At 34.8% G+C, this 12631-nt stretch overlaps 2 protein-coding genes across 3 annotated transcripts; one reads left to right on the top strand and one right to left on the bottom strand.

Annotated features, from left to right (window-relative positions):
- The first annotated feature begins 762 nt into the window (after nt 1-762).
- LOC100817332 (thiamine biosynthetic bifunctional enzyme TH1, chloroplastic) lies at nt 763-5402 on the top strand. The gene is made up of 8 exons (XM_014764977.2): nt 763-1045; nt 1136-1211; nt 1300-1375; nt 1646-1780; nt 2895-2959; nt 3122-3249; nt 3411-3664; nt 4674-5402. The coding sequence occupies exons 1-8, from the start codon at nt 788-790 to the stop codon at nt 5182-5184; spliced, it is 1503 nt and encodes a 500-aa protein (XP_014620463.1). The 5' UTR covers nt 763-787; the 3' UTR covers nt 5185-5402.
- A 988-nt stretch (nt 5403-6390) lies between these two features.
- On the bottom strand, nt 6391-9459 carry LOC100809324 (serine/threonine-protein kinase SRK2A). Of its 2 annotated transcripts, none has more exons than XM_003540111.5 (9): nt 8962-9459; nt 8748-8822; nt 8551-8652; nt 8173-8226; nt 7980-8072; nt 7804-7896; nt 7273-7377; nt 7091-7189; nt 6391-6920 (listed from the first exon to the last, which is right to left on the bottom strand). In XM_003540111.5, the coding sequence occupies exons 1-9, from the start codon at nt 9079-9081 to the stop codon at nt 6582-6584; spliced, it is 1080 nt and encodes a 359-aa protein (XP_003540159.1). In that variant the 5' UTR covers nt 9082-9459; the 3' UTR covers nt 6391-6581. The 2 variants fall into 2 exon arrangements, with proteins under 2 accessions (XP_003540159.1, XP_025980486.1); XM_026124701.2 differs by having other exon boundaries at nt 8551-8660; nt 8962-9012.
- Between the last annotated feature and the right edge of the window lie 3172 nt (nt 9460-12631).

Below are 12631 nucleotides of genomic sequence, written 5' to 3'. Positions count from 1 at the left end.
CTGACTCTTCCATCCTTTGAAGCTCAAATTCCCTCCTTAAATTCAGTACTTGCATGTTTCGTATTCTATCATCTTCAGCGTATTCCTCTTTTAGATAATTCCAAATTGCTTTGGGTGATTTAAGAGTCATGATTCTGATGAATATCATTTGTGAAACACCAGTGAACAAACATGATCTCGCCTTTGCCTTCTTCATCTTTCTTTCCTTGTGATTTTTAATTTGGGGCATGGTGGGATTTTCAGGCAGCGGATATAATTCATAATCCTTTTCCACAACATCCCACAAATCCAAAGACTCCATGTAGGATTGCATTTTCACTTCCCAAAAATCATAATTCTTTCCCTCAAAGATTGGAAGAGTTATGTGGGAAAAACTTGCTTCACCTTCCATGGTAGAGATCCCGTAAGAATAAGGCTATGATACCAATTGTTGGTTTTATGGAGAAAATTATAAAAAGCAGATGAGAGAAGAGAAACAATACGTATGTGGAGGAAATAGAATTATTCTATTCTAATTCAAATTGTTCTTCGCAGTGATACAATAAATAACAAAAGATAAACTAATTAGATAACAAGATATTAGCAAAACAGAATATTTTCCTTAAAGATAGGAATCACTTATCGACTAGGCTAATCCATTAAAACTGACTTACTCCTAAATGAAAACCAACTTATCTACTAAATCTTATTTTAAAAATTGAAAATTAAAATATTATGCGGTTACACAACTAAAGTATATATTCAACAGAGGTTCCCATTTTGGAATTCAGTTCATCCAAAGAATCTAATGAGTGTAAGGGTACTGCAAGCAGAAGCAGATATGAAAATACCACACGTGCTGAGTGTTGCTGGGTCTGATTCTGGAGGTGGTGCTGGAATCCAAGCTGACCTTAAGACTTGTGGGGCTCGCCGTGTCTACTGTTCCACTGTCATTACTGCTGTAACTGCTCAGAACACTGCTGGGGTTCAGGGACTCAACATTCTACCTGAAGATTTTGTTGCAGACCAGTTGCACTCTGTGCTCTCTGATATGCATGTTCATGTCGTAAGTCTAACTAATCACTGTCTCTGCAACACTTATTATTTTCCAGCATCTTCATGGATTGCTAATGTTGTTGTGTTGCTATGACTCTAGGTCAAAACTGGCATGCTGCCCTCTCTTAATATAGTCAAGGTCCTTTCTCAGACCCTTAGGAAATTTCCCATAAAAGGTATTCACTTGTACAAAAATCAATTCCCTATCTAGTATTTAATTGCAATTGGAGTGACTTCTATGCTCTCTGTCTTTGCTGAAGGCAGCTCTTGTGGTTGATCCTGTCATGATATCTACCAGTGGGGATGTACTTGTTGGTCCTTCCGTTCTTGCTGGATTTCTGTATGTGCTTATGAACTTTAACTGTTCTGTATCTGTTTCACATGAAAGCATTATTCATATTTTCAGTCTTCACAACAGGATCTAGATTCAAATGATGTCTATTGTTTTTTTTTTTAATAGTTATTGGTGGATAACTTTAAAACAAAGATATATTCAAAATTCAATTTTATTTTCATCTTTGTTACTGCTTCTAAAATTATTTCAAAATTCAGATTTATTAATAAAACTGTAGAAAATTGGCTCCTCTCATTTATTGGATTCTGAGTGCAGGGAGGAGCTGCTTCCCATGACTGACATTGTAACCCCAAATATAAAAGAGGCATCAGTTTTACTTGGTGGTGTGCCACTGAAATCAGTTTCTGACATGCGTACTGCTGCCAAATTGATACATGATTTGGGTCCTAGGTTTGTTGCTGTTTAATATATTTGGTTCTTCCAGTCTAACTAAATCATGTTTTAAAACTATTTTTTGTCTCTTACTGTTTTACTCATAGTTATTTGTCTATGCTTTAAGAAACTTATATTAATATCAAATATAAGTTTTTTCCTTTAGCAGAACTTAGCTGCACGAGTAGTAGACTTCCAACCTTAAACTTCTAGTTTGGTAAAGCTTGAACTTTACAATATGACTCATGGACCTTTTAAAATTTCATTTTATATTTTTGAAGAAGTTCAAACTATAAGGAAATAATATCAGTAATTGCAAAAGCAGTACTGAAAAATCAATCTGTTAACAATGATAAATTGGTATATTCCTCCCTTTACTGAATTTCCTTGAAGGAGAAACGTGCCTTACTAAAGTCATACTTCCAAATGGGTACTATTTAGCAAATTACTTTTACATAGATATTAGAACTATATAGTGAAATGAGCTTCTAAAATCAGAAGAACATAGGTGAAATTGTATGATATACACTTTCTGCTGAAGTTGAAATTCACATGACATATTTATTTGTAAAAATATTTGCCTGTATTGTGGTAAAATTGCATAGCCTTCATTTTTTTTCTTCTTAATTTTCTTCAGACTTTCCCTAGAAACTTGGGTGAAAATATACTCTTGATACTGATTATATCTAATTGCCGATAGCTTGATACAATATCCAGAACATGGACTCAGACTTCTAGCAATTTTTTTCCAAAAGAACATACTGTATTTATACATATCTCATGCAAATCACTTCTAGTGAAGTTTGATAATCTATGGAAATGAAGTGTTTCTTTAATTGAATATTTACTATGGCCTTGAGGGCCTTAGTAGTACTTTTGGAATTGAGAATACATTCTGTGCTTATCATACCGATGTTTATATTGACCCACACAAAGTAGATTATTAAATTGTTTCCCTAAAGTAATGATGCCCAACAATTGCTTTGCCTGCTTTCTATTAGCAGAAAATTGTGATGTTGTTGTATATATATAAGAGAGTTACAATTCATGGATAGAGGTCAGAATAATAAATATAAAAAAACTTCAACTTCAAAGTATTGTGCTTTTACTGATTATTAATTTTCATTTGCAGGAATGTACTTGTCAAGGGTGGTGACCTCCCTAATTCGTTAGATGCTATTGATGTATTCTTTGATGGTGAGATTCAAGTCTTTAATTCTGAGACACAATGCCCCCCCCCCAAAAAAAAAAAAATTCAACAAAATCTATGAGACATAACCTCTTTCCTTTACTTTTTGCTAATGAATGTCCAAATCTTTGTTAAAAATGAACTCCATTTCTAGGTCTTGAGTTTTGCAGGTGAGGATTTCTATGAGCTGTGTTCTCCGCGTGTAAATACTCGCAATAGTCATGGTACTGGTTGTACCTTGGCATCCTGCATAGCAGCAGAGCTGGCAAAGGGTTCATCAATGCTTTCTGCAGTTAAGGTTTGTTCAACTATCTCAATTGAATTCATATTAATATTGAAGGGTCTCATTGGGCAATGCCTGTGATTTACTCCCTTCTTTTTCCTCTCTATAAATAAAAGAGATTGGAAGATGGATTATGGTATAGTTGTAATACTTTTTACATATTTGGATTCTGGCAGACAGCTAAACATTTTATTCAGGCCGCCTTGGATTATAGTAGAGACATGACAATTGGAAATGGAGCTCAAGGCCCTTTTGACCATTTTTTGGCACTTAAGATCAATCAGAGTTCTTATAGGCAGAATAGGTTCAATCCAAATGACTTGCTGTTATATGCTGTAACGGATTCGGCTATGAATAGGAAGTGGGACCGTTCTATTGCTGAAGCTGTTAAGGCTGCTGTAGAAGGAGGTGCTACCATTGTTCAAATAAGGTTTGTTTCTTCAAACAATGTTTTACTTTTTTTGTACTATCCTATACATGTTATAGAATATCTGAGATTCTTGCCATCAGTATTTCATAGCGGATATAATTCTCTATGGTTTCAGATTTCTCATCTCTTGTACGTGCAATCAAATACAGGTCTGCAAAGTATATGCTATATTCCACTTGATATTTATATCATGACAGTTTAAGCTGCGTTACCACATGCAGGTCTTGTTGAAGTTTGTCTTGCAAACTTTCTTGTGGTGCTGCCTTTAACTGTTTGAAATCAACTAATCTCATTCAGATGATTTTATCACCACCAAAATCTGTCTACTACATTTCTTTGGTCATATCTCAGCTCAGCTTAACCTGTTACTTAACCTAAACGTCTCTGGCTGGCTATCTAACATTGTGCCTTCCATGAAAACCGATATGGTATCATAACTGAAGTGATATTAGGCTATCCTCCAAAGAAAAGCATTCTGCTGAGACAATAATTCCTGTTGTGCCTTAACTACCAAATACCAATTCATAAAGTGAATCCTGAGATCAATGATTGTTTGATTTTTTTTTTATCCGAAGACAGTGTCAGGAGGTATATAATCACTCGTGCGTCCTACTCAACCAACTGAGCTAGACCCCCTTGACTCAACGATTGCTTGATCATTATTTGTCTGTGATTACTAATATTAATTGAATTTAGAAATGTTTGTTTTGTCACTTTATTTGAAGTGTATGATGATGCATGCTTGATTTTTACTTCCTAGAAGGACTTAAGCGCAGGCATTGTTACAATAAATGTAGAACATTCAAAATATCTTGTTTTATTACTTAATCAGGATTGAAAGTCTACTACACATATAAAATGGAGAGTAATGCTTTGTCTTCTGGATCACTTAGAAACACAACAGAATATTCAGTCCCTATTCTCTCATTTTCCTCAGTCAATACCTAAATCTCCACAATTTCAACAGGCACGAATTATTTTATCCTGATTTACGTCTCTGATTTTTCAGGGAGAAGGATGCTGAGACACGGGATTTTCTTGAAGCTGCCAAAGAATGCCTCAAAATATGCCATTCCTATGGAGTACCTTTACTTATAAATGATCGTATAGATGTGGCCCTTGCTTGTGATGCTGATGGTGTTCATGTTGGTCAGTCTGACGTGCCTGCACGTCTTGCTAGAACTCTCCTTGGTCCTGAAAAGATAATTGGTGTATCATGCAAGACGCCTGAACAAGCCCACCAAGCATGGATTGATGGTGCTGATTACATTGGTTGTGGTGGTGTTTATCCCACTAATACAAAGGCAAACAATCGTACTATAGGCTTAGAAGGCTTGAAGGAAATATGTCTGGCCTCTAAACTGCCTGTGGTTGCGATTGGTGGCATTGGTCTGTCAAATGCACGTGAAGTCATGGAACTTGGTGTACCAAATCTCAATGGGGTTGCTGTCGTTTCTGCTCTATTTGGCAGGGAATGTATTTTGACTGAGACAAGAAACCTGCACGCATTAGTAAGTTAGGCAGCATTATTGATACAATGGATATACCAGAATGTGGGAGCAATTTTGCTTAAGTTCTTTCTAGTCAAGGAAGTGATTGCAACAGTTGTAGTTGCTTTCACCTAGGATGGAAATATACAACTGCATATTCTTTACGGCGCCGTGCTGAACTTACAAAATACCAATAAAGTAATTTATGCATTGCTCGATACTAGGGCAGAACAAAACATTTGGAGGCTCATTCATTTGCCTATGTTGAATGTTCGTACCTGCTGATTTACATAGAATCGGGAAAATTATTCTGCTTTGCATTTTGTTCTTTTTTAACAGTGCTAGCAGTAGCATAGATGTTGGGAAAGCCTTAAAATAATCAATCAGACAATTTTCAAACCTGCCTTTTACCAATGATATAATGCCTTCGAATCCGAATATTAAAAAGTTATTAGTGATTTAAGAGAATCATAGTTTCTACTAATTTTTACAAGACCGTAATTGAATATTATTCTTTTTTTTTTCATAAATTGAAAGTTTTGAATACATGTTACATAAAGATTAATTGGAATCATAGATGTGTAATAGTTTCTTGCTACTTCATAATTTCTCTAAAACGTTAACTAAATAGAATATTGACCGGGAAAAAAAACAATTTTTTTAGCTAAATGTCAAAAAACACTTTTGCTTTTTACGAACAAAACAAAACGTAAAATAAAATGTCCTTTAGCTCAGACTTGTTAACACCCTTGTCAATTGTCTATTTTTTTTCTCTTTTTTCCCTCTCTATTCGAATGGGGACTTGGGACTTGCGAGCTTTGTCTATAAGATTCCTATCGGTACAACAACACTGACCCTTTTCACTTGCATTCAAATTAGAAACTTCAGAGTTGGGTACTTTGGTAAATAACTAAATATCATACAAATAAAACAGTTTGTTATGCTAAAAGGTTATGTTGAACTAAACTATATTTTGCTTTCCACGACGTCAAGTCATAGCTGAGAAACAGATAGCTACGAACTGAAACAGGCATCACTACTAGCATAGTCATAAAACCAGACTTAACACAAGGAAACTCTTTTAGGCCTTAAAACTAAACCAAAGGGAAAGGAAACGGATACAAGAAGACACTATACCAAGCATTTTGACCTCCAAAGAGAAGCATATGTCCCTAAATCCCTACTGCGAGATAAATAGGGAGAAGAGTGGGATAGAGAGCAAAAAGGACAGGTTAATACTTATAATATGATCATAATTAACAACCAAACACAACCTTAAAAAAATGTACAGTCATTTATCAAACTAAATGTCCCATGTGGAAAACCTAAATTTTATACATACGAGCACAACACACTCACCTTAGTAGAACTTAGCCAAGTGCAAAGGAAACCAAGAATCTATTGCTCTATCTAAGAATAAACACTTTTTAACTGACATGAAATTCCCCACTTGCCTGTGCTTCCTTGACTCTCTTTTCGTACTCATCTTCTTCAGCCTCGGTCACTGCTTCTTCTTTTGTTTCATCCTCCTCTTCTTTTGTTTCATCCTCTTCTTCTTCCCCTCCCCAGCCAAATCCTCCAATTGACCTGGATGCTGGAGGTGGAGTCTTGGCCTCCTCAACAATATTCATGATGCCCTCTATACTCTGAAGAGAAAAGGTTGGGTTTTCTTTTCTGTAGTAGGCAGCTTGAGCTACTTCTGTTAATTCCCTGGGCAAGTTCTTTAAAAACCATGGATGGGACTTGATTTCCTTAATGGTGATTCTCTGCAGTAAATCACAATATAGAATGACAATTTAGCACTACACTCCATTAGAGGACATGTCTGAAACTTAGCAAATGACTGAAAAAACCACTACAAAACAAAAATATGATTATGAAATTGTTGAACGATTATGAGCTAGCTTCTAGTGATATCATGTGCAGGTGTACATACCCTAGCTGGATTTGCCACAAAAATGCGAGATAGAAGATGTCTACAGTCTTGAGATATGTGAACATAGTCTGGGATCTTGTATTGAACAGCCATAATTCGCTGTATAAGAATGTTAAAAGTCAGAAAGTATGCACAGTTTATAAATTAATCAACCGAGACGGAAAAAACTACTCAAAAAGTACATTGATGGTTTTCCTGAAATTTTTGGGATCGTCTTGGTCTTCAAATGGGTATGCTCCCACCAGCATTACATAAAGAGTCACTCCACAGGACCATACATCTGCTAACTGAACAGAAACAAAACAGCATAGAAGAACTAGAAAATGAACATCATTGATATATCATACACAGAAAACAGCATAGAAGAACTAGAAAATGAACATCATTGATGTACCATACACAGAAAACTCATTCAAGAAAGATTTAATCTATCCGTGGCCAACACCTGTGCTGCAGATTTTGCATTGTAAACTACCGAATTCACACATACTATTTTTTCCATATTATTTGGCTAGTTAAATTTGGGCACATCAAATCATTGCGCATAATGCACAATTTCACATATATTAATTACATGTGACACATCATGCATAACTATATTGCTTAAAGACCTTGTGCCAAAAGAAATTATTATCATCCTATGAGAAATCCCTGCATGTGTTGAACCATTCCAAGACATTCTTAATCTTATACCATGATAGAAATAAAATTACCTTTCCATCATATTCTCTACGTGAAAGAACCTCTGGTGCAATGTAGGCTGGGGTTCCCACCGTTGACTTAGGCCTAGAATGAAGCAGAGATGACTGGAAAATAAAAGGTTATCAGAAGCAAAACTAATTAATAATTTATTAAAGCAATCGGTGTTGATATCACTCCATAATTGAACCTTAGAATAACCAAAATCACAAATTTTGAGCCGTGGGGCAGGGCTGCCATCCAATAAGGTGTTCTCCAGCTTCAAGTCTCGATGGCAGATTTGCTGCAAAAGAAGGAAAATTACAAAGAAAACAACCACAAAGGAAGCAAAAAAACAAATTACCATCAGAACAATCCACTCTCAATATAATTATTCTATTCACCATGGAATGACAGTAGCTAACTCCTGAGATGAGCTGCTGGAAGAAATATCGAGCCTGGAAATGTAGAGGAGATTACAAGAATGAGAATCAAACTTAGAATCCCCCAGCACTTGGTTCTAAGAATGAAGTGGGGAAAAAAAGAAAAACAGCTCTATGCCTCTAATAAGTGGGAAAGTGGAAAAAGAACAACTTCTCAAATGAATTGTAGTTAAGCCTCGAAATTTTTAATAGCTAAAATTGGCTACTTCAGTTATTTTAACAAGTAGCATTTGTTTGAGATACAATGTCATTTCATTTTCTACAGAGGTTCTTACATAAAAAATCAGTTAAGAACATTGTAATTTGGAAACTCTTGAATAATTTTATTTGAAAAATGACCTCATCTTCGCTGAATCTTCCAGCACTGCAAATCCTCTCAAAGAGCTCTCCACCAGCTGCATACTCCATAACAATACCCAGATGTGTTGGAGTCAGAACCACCTGCAAAACTGAAATCACATATTAAACAACCTAAACATGACACTCTCAGGCTCAGGCACAACAAGAAGATCATATCATATGAACAGAGTACAGACCTCCTTGAACCGAATAATATTAGGGTGCCGAAGACTTCTATGGTTTATGATTTCCCTCGCAACATTCTCATCAATCTGGAAAACACCAATCAATCAATTCAAAAAACAAAACATGACAATACATGTGCTATCTAAACATGAATCGTGTTTGGATTATAAATAATTGACAAGAACATGAATTTAAAAAAAGGATTAGAGTGAAAGTGAAGCTAACCTTGTGACCCCGTTCAATGTATTTCATGGCAACAAGCTCCTTGGTGTCTTTGTGACGCATGAGCCTGGCCACACCGAAATTCCCAGATCCTATATCCTTGACGAGCTCGTATTTGTCCATCCCGAATCGGAAATTTGACAGCTTTGAAAGCGGAGAGCTCCAGATCGAAGAAATGGAGTTGGAGAATGGAGAGAGAAGACTAAGGTGCAGAGCAGTTACGCAAAATAAAAGGTGGCGAATTTATGAGAGAGAGAGAGAGAGAGAGTGGGATTTGGGAGAGTTTCGAAGGAAAGCAAAGAATCGTGTGCGCAATTTGCAGCAAGGTTAATGATAATTTCGGGATTTGAACAATTGAAGGAACAGAGGAGTTGCAACTTTAACGCAGGAAGAAAGAGAAAAGAGAAAGAGACAAAGGAATTGTTATTTGTGTGTGCGTAGCGTAGCGTAGCGCAGTAGTACTACAGAATACAGAATATGAATATGCTATCTATCTATCTATCAGCATCTCTTTTCACTCATCCTTTTCAAATTAATCTCACTCAGATTTTACCATTATCGTCCAAAATAATGTCACAATAGATCCTTTGGTTGAAAAAAAAATTACCCATTAACCATAATACTGTATTGAAGTTGTTAATTAATCGTCACATTGTTTAATAAAAGTATTAATGAAAAATTGTTCAGCACTCAGACTCGGACTCAGTATTTTCATATGCAATATTAGAGTCAAAATGTGCGATAGTTTTCTTGTTCAACCCTTATACTCCTTGACTAATGAGCAATGCTTTTCTTTGCAACATCTTTTCTTCATCTCTATCGATGTATTTAACGATTTGACATTGTTTTATTGAGGTTGTGCCCAATGTTGTTGTTTCTCAAGAACTTGTGTTGTCAGTTCCTTCTTATGGAAAAATTACAAAGGTAGAAGGATCGTATGAAGGGTCTACCTTCCAAGGGGCATAAAGGGAAATGCACTTAGGATTCTAATAGAGCTTATTGTTCCTCTGCTATGTTTTGGTTCATCACCTTATTGTCGTTTGACCATCCAATGATGAATCGAGCAAACTTGTGATGCACATTGCAAGGCATGATTAGATAAAAATTGGAAATGTATTCTTATGAATTTCAATACAACAAATGAAGAAGGAAAAAATACATGTTACTTTCAATCGGGGAAATTCAAAAATATTTTTACTCCCGAAATAATAATTTCTTTCTTATTCATTTTGTGTATTGGAATTTGAAATTGTGTTTTAAGATTTGTAAATGTACTTTTCCAACTTTTATCCAAACAATTATTAGAAAGAAAATACTTTTGAGTTCTTTTAACTTGAACTCCAAACATGCATGTAACACGTATTGTTTTGGTCATGAATTTCATTTTATTTACGACCACTTTTTATTTATTTATAAGAAAACAGTTATAGTGTGCATTATCGCATCATTGTACGATATAAATCACACAAAATATGGTTTGAAATTAAATAAAAAAAGATAGTACACGCATGTGTGTTAGGTACTAAAATAGAATAGAAAATGAGAGAAGCATAGAAAAGTGAACATAAACACCGGCAGCAAGTGGAGAGTGGATTTGCATGAGCCGCAAAAATGAAGTTGTACGAGTCATGAGGGGGATTTTCTTTTTTACACCCAATACTTTTTTAAATTTTTTAAAATTATCTCTGTTAATAAATATACAAATTTCTAATCTATGATTCATACGGATTATTAAAAATATAAGTTTTACGAAATAAGTGTTGGGTGTAAAAGATTTTTTTGAAAGAAAATCTCTTCATGAGGTTCTTTAGCCTAATGTGGAGGTGAAACTAATTCATTCCATAAATGAAGTCCATCGTGCCTCATCATTTCACCTCTCAGTTTTTAGCATTTTCTCAGCTTCTGGAATTTCCTTGTCCCTCACTCCAAAATTCATTCATTTTTTCTAAATCACATGATTAGAAGTTTAGAACAGAAAATGACATTTCTATGCGTGTGCATCATCATTATATTCACCTTCATTTTTTGACTTCTTGCTTACTAACTAAGTCACCTCTTTTATTTGGGCCTTGGAGTAGGAGGCAGCCCTTTTGTTTCCCCTTTTTAGTTTCTCCCATCTCATTATATGTATGTCGTACAATGGTGTAATTTTACTGCCTTTCACGATTCATATTTCTTCCATTTTTGGTTATGTTTCTATTTTAGTAGTTCAGTTAAGATAAAGCTATTATTATTATTTAGAACTATTTTCTTAACCTTTATCTCGAGATAATAATAGTTGAAGAGTAAAGAATAGAAAAAAAAATATTTGAAACCGTGATATTTAATTTATTGATAATATTTAAAAATATGAATCATTATTGTAAATTATAGTATCATACGCTCTATTTTTTTATAATCCAAACATATGAATTATTATTATAATTTTTTTTTTGCACCTATAACTATTTTATTCGACTTGATTGCCTATGGTAAAGAATATCCGTGGTCTATAAAAAAATAATTCTCATTCTTACATGATTAAACTTAAAAGCCATGATTTTAATTTCATATGTCGAACAGACTTTTAAAGATTTTTTTTTTTGAAGTCAGACTTTCTTATTAAATTATTGTCGCCATCTCGCATTTATGGGTATGGGGTCCATTTTTTTAAGGTCAACAGACGTGTGGGCCATGAGGGCCTGAAGCTTCATGAATCAGAATCGGGAGTTGCTACGTGCACCCAGCATTATTGCTGGGGCACCCAGCAAACAGTGAAGTGGCAAAATTGCCCTTCAATAATTCTTCTTCCGGAAGAAGTATTTCCGTAAACTTTTCGGAACAAGTTTTTCCGGAAAGTTTCCGGAAAAAGACTTCTTCCAGAAAAAGAATTTGGGAATTCCGGAAGTACTCACAAACTTCGTCCGGAAGACCTTCTTCCGGAAGTTTCCGGAAGAACCTTCTTCCGGAACTGAACTTTTTTTAAAAAAAAAATTAAATAATATTTAATGCGTATCTAATGACGATTTTGCCCTTGTGTAATTTTCTTTAAATTAACGCGTAAACGCTTCTTTCTACTGCGCTTTCGCTTTCTTCGCTTCTTTTTACTGCCTTTCGCTTTCTTCTGCTTTGTTTCTTCCGGTTGCATTTTCGCTATTTTGGTGTTCTTCCGGTTGCGCTTTCGCTATTTTGGTGGTGGTCCCGTGAAGTATTTAGAGATTCGGTGGTCCCGTGTTCGGTATTTGAAGTTTTGTTAGTGGTTGTTCTTCCTATTTTGTCGGAGGTACGCTTTTATGGGTATTTTTTTTCTTTTCCGGAAGAAAAGTAGTAAAAAAAATGTGTATGCGGAAGAAATTTTAGGCACTGACGCCTTTTCCGGATGAAGTGTTGCCGGAAAAAACATCCGGAAGAAGGTCTTCACTTCCGGAAGCACTTCTTCCGGAATAGGCCTCAGAAACTTCCGGAAGACGGTCTTCCGGAAGTGTTAAATTATTAGATTTTTTTTTATTTATGTTTTATAATTTATATATATATATATATTTGTTTAATAATGGATTATTTGTTTAATTAGGTATAATGGTATATATTGTGGACATTAAAATTTATAACAATAAAATTCATTTAATAATTTTTTTGTTTTATAATGATATATATATATATATATATATATATATATATATATATTTCTGTTTTA

The sequence above is a fragment of the Glycine max genome, chromosome 12 (assembly GCF_000004515.6).
Source record: "Glycine max cultivar Williams 82 chromosome 12, Glycine_max_v4.0, whole genome shotgun sequence".
NCBI lineage: Eukaryota > Viridiplantae > Streptophyta > Magnoliopsida > Fabales > Fabaceae > Glycine > Glycine max.
This window is presented reverse-complemented; position numbering and strand designations above follow the sequence as displayed.

Bases quoted from the DNA above. Each gene is read 5' to 3' on its own strand.
- LOC100817332 (XM_014764977.2), top strand. From the start codon at position 788: ATGAGTGTAAGGGTACTGCAAGCAGAAGCAGATATGAAAATACCACAC. The intron at 1,376-1,645 runs GTATGTGCTTAT...TTCTGAGTGCAG, and splicing joins TCCGTTCTTGCTGGATTTCT to GGAGGAGCTGCTTCCCATGA. The intron at 3,665-4,673 runs GTTTGTTTCTTC...CTGATTTTTCAG, and splicing joins GCTACCATTGTTCAAATAAG to GGAGAAGGATGCTGAGACAC.
- LOC100809324 (XM_003540111.5), bottom strand. From the start codon at position 9,081: ATGGACAAATACGAGCTCGTCAAGGATATAGGATCTGGGAATTTCGGT. The intron at 8,073-8,172 runs GTGAATAGAATA...CTTCTTTTGCAG, and splicing joins TTAGCTACTGTCATTCCATG to CAAATCTGCCATCGAGACTT. The intron at 7,378-7,803 runs GTAATTTTATTT...GTTTCTGTTCAG, and splicing joins GTAGAGAATATGATGGAAAG to TTAGCAGATGTATGGTCCTG.